Genomic DNA, 18,647 nt, shown 5'->3' on the forward strand with positions numbered 1-18,647 from the left:
AAGAGGTTAGAAGAGGGATAATTTTACAGTTTGAAGTCAATTTTATTTTTATTCTGCCTGTCTTAGCAGACTTTAATTCACTATCCAAAGGGTCAAGACTGTGTATAAATGAAATTATGTGTAAAGGATAAGATTTTTCTACTTAAGCTTCAGCTATGAATAGAGCAGATATTTTCCTATAAGGAAAACTAATTTCTTTAGGGAAGGATAATTGGACCTTGCTATTTTATCTTATCCTTTTTATTTCAATGTATGACAAGATAAAAAGATTTGTCATCTCACTAGAAAAGTAATCATGAATACAGAATCATACTGGAGAAATATTTTGTTTTTTAAGTACCTACCTGTTTTAACAGATCTTTAACAGCTCACATTGTCAAAGGAAAGTAATATAGTGTGTGGATTTGTAGTGCTAACCTGAAAAAATTATCTATATTCTGAAAGGTGAAGATATAAACACCTCCAGCCCCTGCCACCCAGAACATCACTACCTGTAATATTTGAACTAAGATACAGGCCAATCAGTTCTTAAAATCATTAAATGCTCTTCTTAACGAGGAGGGGAAAGAATTCAAATGGTATTAATGAGTGGATTTAGCTGAGAACAATATCTGAAGAGAAACTGTGCAATACAAGGTTAACATCCAGTTCTCCAACAGGGTGTTTAGATTGTTTTGTTTTGTTTTGTTTGGTATATTTTAAACCAGAGGTTATTTGAGTTATCCAGTACATGGTCAAATCCTTATGATTTAAGGATTTTTGATCCAGATAGTGGATCATGTAATTTTTCCTTTCCTGTCTGGTTAGTCCGCCCCTTGACTCCCTTACTTCTTATTAGCAACAGTCTCACTTCCAGAGAGTGTAGGTGCAGAAGGAGAGATGGCAGTAAAACATTCATCTCCACTAAGCTGAAGAAACAAAGGTTTAAGAGAAATCTGCAGATTTTATGACAAATTCTTCAGTTCTCTATTATGAGAGATAATTGGAAGCTGATTATGAGTAAATGAATTTAATTTCTCTTAAATCTCACCGGTATCATCACATAGTTACATTTTCCCCCAAGATGTCATCAGATAAAATAAAGCTTTAGTTCTAGAAGGGGATTCTATTACACTGCCTGTACATGCCCACAGCCCTTGCCTAGGTCTACCCTGAAGAGCACCAAAGGCAGGCTCAGATCTTGCTGCATATTACTGCCAGTGGAACGTGAAGAGGCTTAACTCCACTTTTCCCTGTGCCTTGGTGGGACAGTTTTGAGTTGTCCCACACAGTCTCTCCATTCTTATCCAGCAAGATGGAGCCCCAGATGTCCACAGTTTCAACTATCTCATTAACACACTCTTGTGTTTGGCTTTCCTTTTTTTTCTGTCATACTTCTCTATTCTTTCATCATGCTTCCTGCAAAACTCTGCCCAAACAAATTATTTACATATATATTGTCTCATAATCTGTTTTTTTCTTTTCTTTTTTTTTTTTGAGACAGAGTCTCACTCTGTTGCCCAGGCTAGAGTGCCGTGCCGTCAGCCTAGCTCACAGCAACCTCAAACTCCTGGGCTCAAACAATCCTCTTGCCTCAGCCTCCAAAGGTAGCTGGGACTACAGGCATGCACCACCATGCCTGGCTTATTTTTTCTATATATTTTTAGTTGTCCAGATCATTTCTTTCTATTTTTTTAGTAGAGACGGGGTCTCGCTCTTGCTCAGGCTGGCCTTGAACTTCTGAGCTCAAATGATCTGCCCGCCTCGGCCTCCCAGAGTGCTAGGATTACAGGCATGAGCCACCACGCCTGGCCTTCATAATCTGTTTTATATCATTTTGTTTTTTTAGGGAAGAGACCCAAATTGAAACAGTAATCAAGAAATTACCTTATTTCTCTATTTATATAAAATGGCCAGAAAAGGCAAGTTTATTGAAACAAAGTAGATAAGCAGTTGCATAGGGCTGGACATGAGAATACAGATTAACTATAAATGGGCATGAGAGATTTTACTGGGGGGATAAGACATATTCTACCACTGATTTATGGTGATAGCTGACCCCCTCAATAAAGTTACTAAAACTCATTGGATTGTATACTTGAAATAAATGAATTTGATGATATGTAAATATACCTCAATAAAGTTGTTAAAAATTTACATTAGTTTTCATGGACAGATGGTAAGATCCAGAGAGGTCAAGTGCCCAAGGTTACACAGCAAATATTTGTCAGAGAAAAGAACAGAGTTTAGGCCATTTGACTACTCTAAGAATAGCATTTTTCTGTGGACTAATGACCTTGCTAATTAAAAATTAAAGCCCACAAAAAGTCAAAAAAGCACCAATTAAACCAAATATCAATATATTTATGACACTAATTAAAATAATTATCATTTATTCAGTGCTTACTTTATGCTAAATTATTTACCTAGATTATCTTACTTAATATCAAAGTAGGTCACAAGGCAGGAATTATTAGTATCTGCTTCTTACACGTGGGGAAATGAAGTGTGAAGGGGTAACTGGCTTGTCAAAGAGCACACTGCTTGTATGAGGCTGAGTGAGCAGTCACTCATGGCAGTCTGATACCAGAGTGCTTGCTTGCAACTACTATAATATACCACTTCTTCTGGTAACTAGGATTTCCATCTCCTCCCACTCCAGCATGATGAAAGAAAGAGCTCCTTACCTCATTGTTGAGTTTGTTTATCTGCTGCTTGGTCTCCTCTGCTTTGATGAAGAGAACAGCAGTTCCAATCTCTGGGTCTGAAAAAGCGACACACACACAGAACGGGTCCTTTAGGAATAAGCCTCAAACCTTTAACCTTTTCTGATTCTGTGCACTGTAAGCTCTGTCTTCCTGGGATCAGACAAGCTTCTTGTACTCCTCTGGTTGGCACCTGTTATACCCTTTGGAACTAGGCAGACATCATGGTGACGACTGTGACTACAGTGATTGGATGTGTCCATGGAAAATCTTATATTCCCCCCAAACACAATCTCGACCATGTCCCAAGATGGCACATTTTCTCATTTTTGACCATTCTCTAAAAACATATCACAGTCAGTGCCCAAGTCATAGAAAAGGGCTGTTTTATTTCCCCTCTTCCCTTTCCTAACACTGATTCCTGTGCCGATGGGCACAGTTTCCTCCCACCTCTATTTCAGGGACTAATCTCCACTGCGGTGGTTTTCCTGTCTCCTCCTGTGTCAGTCTAAATAGTAATTTCTTCCATTTTTTAGTTCTCTTTCTCCACTATTTCTCTACTTTACTCTCCCAAATATGTTTGTTTCTTCCAAGGACAAAAATACAGATGAGTCAGTGGCAGCTGGAGTGGAAAGGATTTGACAGAATATAAATATATATTTTATGATATGACCATCCTATTCTAGTCAATTACAAGTAGAAAACTTGTTTTTTGGGGAAGAAAGTCACTTGAAATAGTACAAAGCAGAGTAATAAGAGCTCATTTTGCTGAAATATTTTGCAGAGATAATCCATTCATTCAATAAACGATTGCAGGTCATACACATTAGGCTAGCCCTCCTTTGGAGGACATGAATAAAGAAAATATAATTGACCCTTATGGAGCTTAGACTCTAGCAGGGAAAAGAAACATTGAAAAACATAATTATGTAATTGGTTTTAATTTCATATTAAGGGTAACAGAAAGCCAGTTTAGGGCTTTAAGCATAGGAGTAGGGTAATACAAGTAAATATGCATTTTTATAAAGTTCATTCTGCATGGAAAACAGTGTGAGAACAGAGGAAAGATTTTTAGTAACAATGCAGGCCAGTGGTGGATGTGGCCAGGCAGAGCGGTGGCAGTAACTATAGAAAGTCTTGGACAGAACTGAGAGATATTTAGGAGGTTGAGTCTAGAAAACTTGTTGCTTGAATGGCTGGGTGTAGGGGTAGGTGATGGGGTAAGGGAGAGGAGAAAGCTAAGAGGGTGGTGGGACCAGAAATAGGGGGAGGGAAGTGGTGAGGTTCTGTGCATTGTCTTCAGGTGAGCCAAAAAGGAAAATGTCCAACTGAGACACACCACAAGCTTGCATTGCAAATACACCAGTTTGATGATAGCTATGATTTCTTTGACCCTTGCCGTAAGCAGGGTAATATTAACATATGTAAGTCAATTGAATTAGTAAGTGAAGATTGTACTCCACCTCCCGTATTCTCCTCCCCCTCAATCAAGGGGTCTTACAAAGGACCCTTCAGTTTCCCCAAAAGATGATGAATGCTAGAAAGAATTGTTGATTTAGATGAAATACTAGTATTTTACCAAACAGAGACATATCCCCAGACCTGTACATTCAAATGTCTTTCTGGAGCTTGGCTTTGTTCATAAAGGGACTCTCTAATTAGCAGGAGATCCTAACACAAGGGTCTTAGAACTTGTTAGAAAAGGGATGAGGCAGTGGGTGAGGATTGCAGGCCTTGCATCTGAAAGTTTGCTGGTAATTGTTTTGGATTGCCTATGCCTATTTAACACCTGTTCACTATTTCTGTCTTTATCAAATACAGGTGTGTCTTCTTTAGAGTTTGGCATTTCTAGCCTTCATCATATTGACAGATTCCTTTCTTTTATGAGCAATGAACTCATGATTGAGAGGGAGAGAAGCTTGGGTTAGGGTTAGGAGTGCCTTTACATTAATTCACCATCACTGAATGTTAGTGCTTCATCTAGCTCTCAACCATTTCCAACATGCTTACATATTAATACTTCCGAAGCTCTTTATCTCTGACAGACTGCAAATATATAATCTCAAATATAACCAATGTTCCTACAGAGCACAACCAACATGGTGTTCCTTCTAGATAATGTTTTTGTGGATTAGTCTAAATTTATAACAGAAAAACATGGTTACCCTCCGTTCAATAGCAGAAATTTGAGTCTCCTCAACCAAATTCACCTTGGCTGCTAAATGACAGGTCATCTAGGCTAGACAAAGGAACAATTCCAAATAATATCGTAATAACTTGGAGCTGGCACAGACCTAAGTCAAATTATTTAATGGCATTGGTAAGTTCTATCATGTAGAGAATATTCTGAGACTGAGTAGGCAACAAGATGCCAACGGAAAACGTTACAAGTTAAAAAGAAATATTGCCCCTTCAGAAAAGACTAAATATAGAGCTTACCTCCTAGAGGAGGAGAAATTCTGGGCTCTGGCCTGATTCGTTCAGAGCCAAAGTCAAAAGTCTGACTTTCTTCGCTACTGTTTCCATCTTCAATTCCATCAACAATCCTATTTAAAATAAAGGAAATTGGTTGTGCATTTATATTCATGGATTCCAGTATTACTAGAAGACTTTAAAAAATATTGTGTTAAATTTCTAAATTCTAGATACTCTGGAGCTGTGCTATTTAATATGGCAACCATTAGCCTTATATTTATTCTCAGTTTCAAAACTTTAAGATACAGAAGTCCTCTTAACTAAATTCATATTAAATCACTATTCTATTTAGGCAAAATATTTTCACCTAATGATTATTGCATCACAGAAAATAAATTTGATAGCACCTCCACTCTAGACTTGGACAAAACTCTAACTGTGAGAGTTAAAGAATTATATTTAAATTACTGTCAGGACTTTAGTCTTCTTTCCTTGGTAAATAATATCTATCACACTCTTTATTTTTTAAAAAATGCAAGTCTATTAAAGAAAATTTAAACATAAAGGTAATAAAAATCAGAAAATAAAGATCACCTGTAATATACAGTCAACATCAAAATCGTTTTCTCTATATAGAACATATATTCTTTCTATAAATGTCAGATGATATTGTACATAAACCTTTCTTTCTCAGCTCTGATACATTCTCCTATTTATAATTTATTAATTTTAATATTAGTAAAAATTTAGGAAGAAGAAATAAGCAATATTTTCAAATTGCCATCTCCAACTGAAATCCTGAAAATTTCCTATTCACCTCCTTTTCACTAAATCTGTTTTGCTTATTTTCTCAGTATTCACTCTAAATGGATAAGCTACGTTTTTTCAAATGAATAATTAAATGTATGATATATCAGAAAGATTACTTGCTTTACAAGTAGAAAAACAGAAGTTGAATCCAGCTTTCAGTACTTAATATTGCTGAGATCTTGGACAAAATATTTAACCGTGGAGTTTCAATTATTATTGATACAACTTTATAACAGAGATAACATGAACTACTTTATAGGCTTCTGAGAAGAATAAATGCAATAGTGAATGTGAAATTACCTAGCAAAGTATATGCAACATAGACAGAATTCAATTTTTTTTCTTGCTTCTATTTAGTATCCGGCTATTATGTGATTTTGTTGAGTGTTACTACTGTCATGCACTATAGCCAACCCCCTTTCATACTTTTCAAGTTATGAATTTTTACCCTCAATCACCTTTAGTTGATTCTAAAGTGGTTTTTTTAAAATTAAAAACAAAGCCATGACATCTCACCTACTGAAGAGAACAGAAATAGAATTAAGCTTCAGCCACCTACAATGATAAGGCAAATATTGTATGGAAAATAAAAATCAGCATTTTGTTTTCTTCATAATTTCCATTCATTGCTCCATGAAACTTTTGGTAAGATCAGGAATTGGGGGGATAACATTGGTGGTGTTTGTTCCATCTCTTTTTTTTTCATTTTAAATTTATAAATTCTAAAATCACAACGCAGAAATATACATTTAACATAATAGGTAGAGCTAAATGAACAAAAGGAGTAGACAGGGAATTCTGAAAATTTAATAGACCCTTTTGAGAATATGACTAAAACTATTTATTCCCATACTACACACATACCTGCATATATACTCAAAAAATTGCACAGAAAATTCAGGAAAACTGAAGAATCCAGGCTAGAAACCTGTGCAGTGGAAAGGCCCAGAAGGCTGAATAATTTCCTAGGCAGGTACTAGTCTGTACAAAAAGCAACCACTTTCACCCAGGAATGAATTATATGATGTGAACTCTTACCTTGGACTGAGGTCTGGGGGTCCAGCACTGTTTGAAGTTGAAAGTTGCAATTTCAAGTTCTTCTCTTTCCTTTGCCCATGGTTTAGGGGGTCAGTTTCCTGCTTGGTTTTGGGAGAATTTGAACTGGAGACTCTGATAGGTGAGTGAAATGGCACTGTTCCCGAGGCCAGCTGCTTTAAGCTTAAGCCTAGATAGCTTTTATTGCTTCCAACCTTCTTGCTGCGTGAAGAGGATGATCCCCTTGTGTAGATGGGAGAGAAGGAGGCTGTCTCCTCTTCCTCCTCTTCCTCCTCCTCTTCATCTTCCACAATGGATGGGAGTCTCTTGTTGATGCTGCCATTTCCCTTGGGCTCTGGCTAAATCAGAGGATAATACAAATTAGTACAGATTGCAAAGACTTCTTAAGAGGTATATCATTAATGCTAGAGGTTCCATTTAACAAAGCCAGATCCCTTAGAGACTTAAGTTTCCATTAAAACTGAGGTCTTCGCAGATTTTGCTATTAATTTTTTCAGCTGTTAAAAGTTTCCCCACTTCTGATCTTCAGGATTACCCTCTCTGCTTTCCTGACTTTAACCCCCAACCTTTCTCTTGGTGGGAAGCTGTGCAATGAGGGACACATTTTACCAGGTTTGCATCTATAATAGATTTTAATCAGCCTATACCTTGTGATAGTAAAATGATGACATGCTCTCAGGAATAGCGATATTATGGAGAGTTTTGGGCCTTGTTATTTAAAATGATAGAGCCATTAATGGAACTTCACGTGGAGATCAACCAGCAGAATTACATTAACCTTAAAGTACAAAAATCTTTCTTTTTTGGGTCACATGAATAGAAGAATATCAGAGGTGTCCTCAGCTACTCTGCTTCCTGCTCTCCTTGTTTGCGCAAGTCATGAAACAGAAATGATGCAAACCACCTGGTCTACTTCCTTTGAAAAACTTTAGGAAAGGAAGGAACAAGAGTCTTGCCAAACCCTAGACCCACTGGACTCTTGAATAAGGTCATTCAACCTTGTAGGCTAAGAAGAAAGAAAGAGGATGGGAAAGGACAACTGAGGTGATGATGGAGGGGCAGGGCAGAGAGAGCAACAAAGGCTAAGCTAGTGGCTCTGATCAGGGTAACTGTAATAGTGTGCACCTCTTGCTCTGCCCCAGACATGGCTTCTCTGCTCCAAAAGGTCCGTTCATTTTTCTGTGCCTCAGTTTCTTTTGATGATATGGTTACTTATACCCACTTATCAGTAATTTCTAATAAAAATTAGGCAAAACCCCCGAAAAACCCTAAGATTAAATCTCATGAGCTGTCATGGTTATGACTTCAATAAACACTTGGTTCATCAGCATATATGGATTTTTAAATCTCTATTACGGGTATAATAATAAATCTCACCAAAAATTGTGGTGACTTACAGGCAATAGCCCATTCAATTTAGGCCATATCTGCTAAGTGAAATGGTTGGTTTACTCATAAGGTTTTTTTTTTATTTTAATCTTAATGTCTCAAAATTTAAATGGCATTCCTAGACTCATCTTTCCAACTACATATGGTTATTTTAATTAATGATGAGGCCATAAGTTCTTTATTGGGATAGTCATGGTGTTGCTTTTACTTGCTTGCTTTTGTTTTTCACAGCATCTAAAACTCTGTGCTTTTAACAAAAGTTGGGCCCACATGGAATTGTCAGGGAACATTTGTATACTAGCATTGTGGAATAGAAAAATTAGTTTACCCAGCTAAAGACACAACAGGGCAAGCTTACCAGAGAAATGAAAATCAATGAGTACATTCTCTAATTACAATTTGCTTTACATTTGAATTGGCAAGTTAATCATTCCTTTGTTTCACCAAGGCTCCATTGGCTCTAATAGAATCCTCTGACTAACACCCTATCAAATATTTGTACTTCTACAAGTGTGTCTTACTTTCATACTTCCATTTTGTCATGGAGACTTGGTGCCTTGGATAAGCTGCTTAGAGACTGACTCTCACAATCAAAGCAGCAGACGTTACTTATACCAATAATTAATTATCCCACCTACCATCATTGCAGACAGGACCTAAATTTATGTTATCAAACATGCAGCCTCACATTAGCCTCTGTGCAGGAATGCCAGTAATTTTCTTCAGACCACTTGCTTCCCTTGTGTAGCTGGATTCATGTGTTATACTCTGCCATAAAGTCCAACCACAGAGCTCTTTCTTCTCAACTGATCCATTCCTTCATTATCTTCCTGGCAACGAGGGCAATGAGGTTTTTATACTCATAGTTAAATGAATCTGGAATTTGGCTCATGACATTTGCTGGAATAGCCACTTTAACCTCACAGATGACTAGATTATGTCAAGCCTGTCTTGAAGTAGAACAGAGTCTAGTGATTGAATGCATGAGTAGGTTTTAGAAGTCTTGTGACTTATTAGCTGTAACCTTGGTCAAGTAATATAATTATAAAAGTCTTGGTTTCCTCACCTGTAAATTAGGAATGGTGTGAGGGAAATATTACATATTAGATAATAGAAATTAAGCACTTAGCAATGTGCAAAGAAAGAGTTTAATAAATACCTGCCCAGGCAATGATGATAGCCATAAAGAAAATGGAAGCATTTATATTGCAGAAGGTGCTACAGAGAATGCTGGTTACTTCTTTTTATGCAATCTCTCCTTCTTTCTTAGTTAACAGCATTCTTAGCAATGCACTCTGCCCAAAGATAATGTTTCTCAGTTTCTCTTGCCACTTGGTTTGGCCATGAGGCTAAATTCTGGGATGATGGCATGTAAGTGGACAGGTTTTCACTGACTTTTAGGAAGATTCTTAGAACAGGGGGGCCTCTATCTCACTCTTTCACATTTCTTTGGTTTCTAATCTGGAATATGGATAAGATGGATGAATGTTCAGCAACCACCCTGGAGAATGAGATCTTGGGGAAGGAAGTCATATGTTGAGGATGATGAATCAAAAAGAAGAAATTCCAGGAACCTATTGACACATGGCAACTGTTATATTTTCCATTTCTGGACTTGCCCATGAGAGAGAAATAAGCATTTATTGTTTTGAAACTTCTGTTATTTTGTTGGTTTTAAAATTACAAATGAACTTTAACCTAATTAGAAAGAAGGATTTTTTCTGAAAGTTAAGGATGTTGTATTTTGGGGAGGGATCTTCATCTCCAGAGTGCTATGAAGGAGTGAGGAATTCAAATTGGAAAATTAAATAAAAGGCTAGATTTCTTTTCATGAGAAAGGGAAGATAGAAAGATCTGGGGGGCAAAGTCAATGGAGTAGTGAGGAAGGGTTGTCTGAGAAGAAAAGTTGAAACATAAAGACCACTTTGCTTGTTGCTGAGGAGGATTTTATAGAGAAGAGAGAGAAAAGACAACTTGCACCAGAGAGAAAATTGGTTGAATGCGCTGAGACATTTTAAGAGTTTTTAAAAAGTTTCTTAATGTTATATTAAAAGTAAACACAGTTTTCCCCTTCTCCACCAACTTTAGTAAATTACCAATGAGTTCATAATGTGTTATGTGATTGGATCTGTTCGTGTGCCTCACTGTCAGAGGATTATTAGTAATAAAAGTCTAACTGATAAATTTGACAAATCACTGTTTCTTTGGGAAAGTTTTCTGTGAAATTGGAGAGTACTTAAAAGTTGGAACTGTCTTAAGAAAGAGCTAAAATGAAACTACTTCCAGACTATCTCTGAACCATATTTTTAACATTATGGATACTTAACAAGAAATTGGATGCTTGCAAGAAAAAAACTGACCAGCAGTTTTAAACACACCGAAAGTACTTTTAAAATCAATACCTCAGGGCTTTGCTGCTTTTGGCAGGTTTTGGCATTGTTATAAACTGCTTTATAGCAATAGCTATAAAACACTTACATAGAGGTATGAGTTTCAATATTTCTCTAGACCCAAACTCGAGAAAGTCAGTTTCCACATCTCTCTTTGGGAAGTGAATTAGGGAAAGTAAATAATAAATGCATCAAATTCTGAAGAGAAAGAAAGATTTATTGGAAATCATCCAGATTTTAGATAAATATTTTGCTCTTTAGCAGAAACCATACCTGTGAGACTGTAGATTTGTTCGATAATCTTGTTATCACCTGAAAGAACAAACAGATATTTTAACAATTGCATAGACCTCTCCTGGTGGCTTGGGCCTGAGTGAAATGTGGGAGGCTGTGGAAAGAGAAGAATGGACAGAGAATGTGTGTGAGAGGGAGCAGGGGAGCATGGGAAGGGGTATGGATCTACCTGTGTAGGTTAGAGAAGAGAAAATACCTTCTGAAAGGTGCTAAAACATCTCCCAAATCCTACCCACCCTCTACGCTGGCCGTGTGTGTAATGAAAAAATAAGCAGCAAATTAAATGTCTACCACAGGACAACACATATAGTAAATAATGGTCACAATATTGGGCTTATTGGCTATATTTTCCATCTTGATACTTTATTCTCTTTTTGCTTTCATCTATCTTCTTTCCTGCTCTTTTGCTAGATTCTCTTATTCTTCCTGATTTTTCTCTCTGGCTCTGTGAATAGAAATCCGTTAAATCTTTTCTTATTTAATCTCACTACTTTCTATCTGCCTCCTTTTTTTCCATGAATGTTGGTAAGGGTGACATCTCCTTCCTGTCTATTTGTTTTATACTGTACTCACTGAGGTGTTCCTTGTGGACAAGATTAAGTTTATCAGAAATCATAATCCCTTATTTAATGAAATCTAAGATCCCACTGATTGTAAAAAAAGAAAAAAATGCTATCAATCAAATTGTGATATACCATCAATTGTAAGACAGATCTCAATTTCAGAGAAGCTAAAATGTGGGAAAAAATGTATATCTTAAATCACTTAGGCTTGAATTTCAGGACACATTTTGTATAAAATCAAACTATGGTACTATGGAGGAGCATATTAAAAACATGCACATTCCATGATGTACAAAGAAGCTCTGAAAATTGTGACATGTCCTAGAAGCACGCATCTGATATCATCCACATTGTTTTTTGCTCAAACACACTTCTTTCATTTTAATGTGGTAATAGATGCTATAAATTAACATAATTTTATTCACATAAAAGAAATTTGCACTTGAAAATGATCTGCCTAGTAAGCCAGACATATTTGGTAATTCTCTCACCCTCTCATCTTTTTTTTTTTTTCCCTAGATGATTAGGGAAATAGATCTGTTATTATTTATACAAATGCCAGCATCATTATTGCTGTGCAAATATATGTTTCATCAATGTTTAATTTTATCAAAGCAGTCAACCCATTCTACATCTGCTTAGTTGCCTAAATATGCATTAATCAGAAGCATTTTAGACATAAGTTTTGTAATAATTCCCTAAATGGTGACAAATAAAACAGCTGAATAATTAAAAATGTGAAAAATAAAACAAAATTATGATGCTCTTGCTACTGTGGTAGACATGAAAATGTGTTTTTAAAAAGCCTTTCAATTATAGTTTGGATTAAAGAAAGAGCATCACAATGGGATTCAGGAAGCCTGAAAGCCTAAGGGTCACAAATGTCCTTAGAAGTATAAGAGAAAGAGGCTCCTGGTTCCCTGGTTTGCTACCAGATGAGTTTTGTCAAGTTGCTGAGTCTCAGAGTTATTTTCCCTTATTAGTGCTTCTTAAATAAATATATGTGTGCACATGAATCACTTAGGGACTTCGTTAAAATGTAGATTCTAATTTGGGAAATTTGAGGTGGGTCCTGAGATTCTAAATTTCTAGTGAGCTCCTATTTTATACCAACGCTGCTGACTCGGGAGGCACACTTTAAGTAGTAAAATCTCATAACCAACATCACAGTTATTATCAATCTATCACCGATCAATTAATTAAATATTCAACATGTGATAAGCACTCTGTTAAGTGTTTCCCAGGCATTATGTCCATTAATTCCCATTGTGATCCTATGAGGTAGGTATTTTTAATCTCCATTTTGCAAAAGAGGAAACAAAAGAACTAGACAGAATTAAATGACTTGCTCAAGGTTACAAATTAGTGACTAAGTGGGAAAATGAACACAGGGTAGGCTGTTACAGGGATTAAGTGCAATAATATATTTAAAAGTGACTGGCATGCAATATATTTTTCTTCCTCCTATTTTTTGATGCCTTTGATTACCCAACCTAACCCTACTAATGTTTTACCAAACTCACTGATGGTCAAGAGTCAAGCAGAATCAAGTATACCTCATATATATATGATTAGTAATTTCCCAGCGCTGTGGTAGCCCATTTGAATAAATAATTACATTTACATATAGTGGTAATTGCTAATGTTTAAAAAGAGTATTATGATAAGATTCATTCTGAGGATTAGTACTTCATGCTGAACCAGATTCTGCTAAATGCAGGAGATGTTAGTTTAAGGGAAACTTAGTATTTTAAGAGTACTGATGTATTATGGAATTTTATCTGGCACTGTTTTGATGATTGCCATAAAGCAAATCCCCAAACTCACACTAGGTTACTCAAGTACTGCTTTAAACTTTCTTTGGTCACAAATTTCTCTGGAAATCTGATGCATCATAAGCATTCTCTCCTCAGAAAAAAATGCATGGATACAACTTTTGGATGGAAAAAGTTTATTGACCCCATTTTCTTATCCCAGCAACTAGGAGAGTACTCAAAGGGAATTGAGAGGGGCGGTCTAATGCAATTTTGAGTCCCCTCCTACATAAAATTTTTACATGATTTAGAACAATAAAAAGAACTTCTGATCATCTCTACTGGGAGTTTTTTATTTTTCTTAAAGACTAGAGTTATAGAGGTTAGGAAAATAAAAAGGAAGTAAATTAGACATAAAAGAAAGAATGGAGGCCAGGCGCGGTGGCTCACACCTGTAATCCTAGCACTCTGGGAGGACGAGGTGGGAGGATCACTCAAGGTCAGGAGTTCGAGACCATCCTGAGCAAGAGCAAGATCCCGTCTCTACTAAAAATAGAAAGAAATGATCTGGACAGCTAAAAATATATATATAAAAAAAAATTAGCCAGGCATGGTGGCACATGCTTGTAGTCCCAGCTACTCGGGAGGCTGAGGCAGGATTACTTGAACCCAGGAGTTTGAGGTTGCTGTGAGCTAGGCTGCCTCCACAGCACTCTAGCCTGGGCAACAGAGCGAGACTCTGTCTCAAAAAAAAAAAAAAAGAAAGAAAAGAAAAGAAAAAAGAAAAGAAAGAATGGAGGTCATTGCAATAAAGTCTTTAGAGAGATAAAGAAGGTTCAAGGTCAGCCAACTCAAACCCTAGAATTGCATCTGTATCTGTCAGAGTGGAGGAAGCCAAGTGTAGGCAAGAAGGATATGGCACAGTTATCATGAACAGAGGTAGGGCTTTGTAGCCTAGTAGACTGAAAAAGAAATACTTTCTCATCCATAGAGAGTTGATTTCAGAAGCTTCCCCATAGCTTTTCTTCTTTTCCTTTTTTTCTTCATCCTAAGCACCTAAATTGCTCTATCATGCTGTGAGTGCAGTGGGAACCGAGAGGGAGGGCTCCTAAATTGGAAAGATACTGCTCTTTGGCAAGGAGAACCAGAGAGAGAAAAAATAGTCTCTTAGTTTTCATACTTTCTGCAACAAAAAAGCAAAACAATTTCATAATTTTTTTTTTAAACTGTGGAGAGAAGGCCTCAACATCTACTACTGAGCTTGAACTGAAAATGAAAATCAAACATACTAGGCCCATTAATAGTAATTTTAAATGTGAAAAGTGCCATCATATTCCCTAATGTTGTCATTATTTTGCTGAATGAAGACATTTCTATAAGAGCTTTCATAGCTCATACCTGACCTTGGCCATTCAACTCATTTCTTTCTTAAGTTCTTAAATCCCTCAATATTAAATTCTCCTTCTATTAGAAAGGTCACTGATTCTTTTAGCTGAGAAAGGAGCTCCTTAATTTCTTTCATCTATTTCTCTCACTCTTTAAATGCTTCTGAATTCTGACAGATGGTACTATGGCAACAAGGTTTAGGGCTCAGCCTTTCTTAGAATGCTAATGTTCCACCCTTAGAAGGAACTTGAGTGGTTTTTCAGTTACGGTGAGGCAGTATCAGCAAACTTTTCTTAATCTCAACCTCCTTGCAAGAGGCTGGGCCACCAAGAAGTTGACTACTGAGAAGCAGGAAAGAAGCAAATGGCAATGGAACCCACAGCCTGGATCAATGAATCCTAAACTGAAACCTCATAGGCCAGTGGTCCAAGGAATGTACGGAATCTACTTTCATTGTTTACTTGGTTCATAGGTCAGAATTTACAAGCCCTTGTGTGAGTCTGCAAATGTCCTCTCAATATGAAATCTCGTAAGACACTAAAGTGCTTTGGCAGGAATGTTATCTACAGCTGAATGCCCAATTGGGAAATGAGATGTGTATTACCAGCCTCCTCTTTCTGACTGATTCATGATATCTTCTGCTTCATTAATAATGACACACTGATTAAGTCACAAAGCAGATTGAAGGAACATGTGTCCTCATTCAGAAAAAGAGATTATTCCATATTTTATCTTGTTCACTGGACAGCAACATAACCAGGATTCGTGGCTGCTTGGAATAAAGAGATTATGAATGAAGCATAGTAACAAATAGCTCCATAACTCACATGTCTACCCCTGCAAAACCATAAATAATTGTTATATAATAGAGGCAAGTAGCAAATAAAAAGCTCTCATTTTCATCTCTGATCTGCTTCTTCCTCCTATAGACTCAAGTGGAGGTGCCAAGAAGTAGTAAATGACACCTGTGGCAGGTGGTAGGTGGGAACAGGAAACAGAAGCCTCTGGAGAAAGGACAGGTCTTGAACAAGCAAGCACAAATTTTCAACTAAACAAGTCTGAAATTTCACCACCAACCAATCTGAAAAAGAGATTTTTTTGAGGCTGATCTGAAACCCTAAGTGAGTAACACAGTTCCTGTTTCCTTTGCTTGTTGTAAAACTTAGAAACAGAAATGAGGTTTTAATGAAACAACTCATGATTTTGACATTTCCCAATTTCATTCCGAGCCTTGAGGTCAAGACAAACTATTAAGACTTAAAGGAGAATTCTCTTCCTTTAGGTAAATACTATGACTTCTGATGCAGAAAGCACAAGTCAAGTCAGTGAGTCCTGATTTTAGGATTTATTGACTGGTAAAGCTGGAGAATCTGCTACTGAGCCCACAGAGAAGGGAAGCACCACAAAAACTTTTCGTCATATGTTATGATAAAATGTCTGTGTGTCGGGCGGAGGGGACCCGTTTTTGAGGTAAAGTGTGAAGTGGTTAAGAACCGAGATTTTCCAAGTCCTGTCAGTTATTAGCTATGTAATCTTGGGAAGCATATTAATTAGGATAGATTAGGTAATGCTGAGGTAACTAATAATGCTCTAAATTTCATTGGTTTAGCATGAAAGAACTTTATTTCTCATTCACAATTTGATGTATGTCCAGGAGCTCTCTCACAGGGGATTCAGGGACCTAGGCCTCTTCTATTTTGTTGTTTTGCCATCATGTGGCCTCAGGATTGTCCTGCCATCATCCAGTTGGCAGCTCAGCAGACAGTATGGGGAAGACATGCTGGGCATGTGACTACGCCAGCTTGGAGTGACACATCACTTCTATGTACATTCTGACAGCCAGAGCCAGTCTCACATCATTGTCAATCGAAATTCTGAGAGCCTGCATTTCCTCCTGTCAAAAATGATGATAATAAGTGGAGTTGTTTTGAAGATTAAGTGAGATATATATGCGTAAACTGAACAAATCTTGGAGATCCAGTGGGCTGCATTTGGCATCGTGTTACATTAAGAGAAACACAGTTACAGCAACCAAAATTAATTAAAATGTAATTCTGATTTGTGTGTGTGTCTTTCAAGACCCTTTAAGGGGATGTCTTTGATAACTCACAGTAAGTAAAGATTGCCTTTTCTGTTCCATCGGCAATAACAGAAGTGCCTTTCCCTCGATTCTCTCCCCGAAACTCTCTGGATCCCTCCTGTTCATTTTTTCCCTCTGGCCATAATTCCCAACATTCCTGCCAGAGGTGACAAGGCCTGATAGATGGTGTCATGCTCTCCAGGCCTTTTGTTTCTCCAGAGACAGAAAGCATTTGAAGCCTGCTGGGAAGTAAAAGCCTCTAAGCACTTCAACTTCATTATCCACAAGAAATTCTCACATGGAATTTATGGTGAAAAATATGCTCACATTGTTACATTTGTTAGGTGATTGGTCCAGTGTCTGGCATGAAGAATAATTCATGTTAATAAATATTAATTAGATTTTATTGATGCATTGGTTATGAAGGAGAGTTTTCTTTAAATTGAGTTAGTGTGGGAAATAGAGAATTATGACATTTTACATGAATTGTTTAGCTATGTCATGGTTATTTTAATATTCACATAGATGGGTTTGTCCAACTTGAAACTACTACATATGTAGAATTTTTTAACAAATAGACATATGCTTTTTAAATACCAGTTTTTCCCAAATTGCTCTTTTGGCAAAAGGTCAATCATTCCATCCCACAAAAACACACTTTTCTTTGTACAACACCAGATAGAATACTTTATATAAAGAAATGGCTTGGCATTCTATTCTTTTCTTTCTCAATTCCTTTATCTTCTTCACTTAAACAAAGTAAGGCATTTCTGAACTGTTCTTGGGTATGAATACAGTCAACAAGACATTGACAATATGCACAAATTAAGTCAAGCACAATTATCTCTGAATTCAAATGCATAAAATACAAGCCTTTGAAATTGAAAAACAAACCCAAAGGTGTTTCTTGACACTTATTTAAAAGCTTGGAAAATGCAGGATGATTTTGAGGGAGAGGGGATTATTTATTAATATGTGGTTCATAGCACCCTAAAGAAAATGGAGGAAAATCTACACCATTATGTGAAGAAGAACTGGAACTCTATCAGCAATGACATAAGAATTTCAAAGATTTCAGGCTTAAGAAGCTATGTCCCAATCAATAATTTGGGAGTTCAGCAGGGTAATCTGTACTAAAAGAATTTACACTGTTTAAATTCATTATATTGAGCGGAGATCCCATGCCCTTCTGTGACCCGCTTCTGATTAGGGTACAATGCTTCCTAGCTAGCTTGTAAAGTCAGCTACTGTGTAATTGTAAGGAAACACAATAGCTGGTTTCAAAAGATTCTCAGGATATCCACTGATTATTTTGGTTCCAAACCAGGTCGGTTAAGAAAGACGCTCCATTTGCTGTGAGAAGTTTGTTCATCACAACTCCCCATGCACATTTAAACTTAATGCAAAATGCCTAATTTGCTGCCTAGGAAGCTCATTGTCAATTATGCACTGTAACAAAAAAGTTGAACAGCCCTATATGTTGAAGACAGTGTTTGAACCAGCAAACTGAAATGAACTACTTTGCTCCATTGAACTATAGTGCCTTGGTTAAGCTCACTTAACCACAGAAAATAAGAAGAGGATGAGGACAGCAAGATTGTGGGCATCCTCTACATGACCAAATGCGTACATTTTTTTACTTAAAGAAATCTTTGAAACTTAAGTGTGAAGAATATTTTTCATCACAACATTACCACTTTTACTAAATAATCAGTCATTTCCAGGCTAGAAAGACTTCTCACAGTTTGTAGATAAGAGGCCAGTCTTCTTATGTTACAGCTGTGTTGTACCCAAAGTTGATGTGTGGAGCACCATAAGGAAGATAT

General features: G+C 36.9%; 1 protein-coding gene across 1 annotated transcript in view; it reads right to left on the bottom strand.

Moving 5' to 3' along the window:
* The window catches only part of KCNH8 (potassium voltage-gated channel subfamily H member 8), a 347,364-nt gene that overhangs the window by 27,216 nt on the left and 301,501 nt on the right, over positions 1 to 18,647 (bottom strand). Inside the window, exons 12-15 of the mRNA XM_045555829.1 lie at positions 11,018 to 11,056; positions 6,948 to 7,303; positions 5,124 to 5,230; positions 2,667 to 2,743 (exon numbers count right to left, since the gene is read on the bottom strand). Of these exons, the coding sequence (XP_045411785.1) occupies positions 2,667 to 2,743; positions 5,124 to 5,230; positions 6,948 to 7,303; positions 11,018 to 11,056 (579 nt within the window). The remainder of the gene's footprint in view (positions 1 to 2,666; positions 2,744 to 5,123; positions 5,231 to 6,947; positions 7,304 to 11,017; positions 11,057 to 18,647) is intronic.

Source organism: Lemur catta, chromosome 1 (genome assembly GCF_020740605.2).
Source record: "Lemur catta isolate mLemCat1 chromosome 1, mLemCat1.pri, whole genome shotgun sequence".
NCBI lineage: Eukaryota > Metazoa > Chordata > Mammalia > Primates > Lemuridae > Lemur > Lemur catta.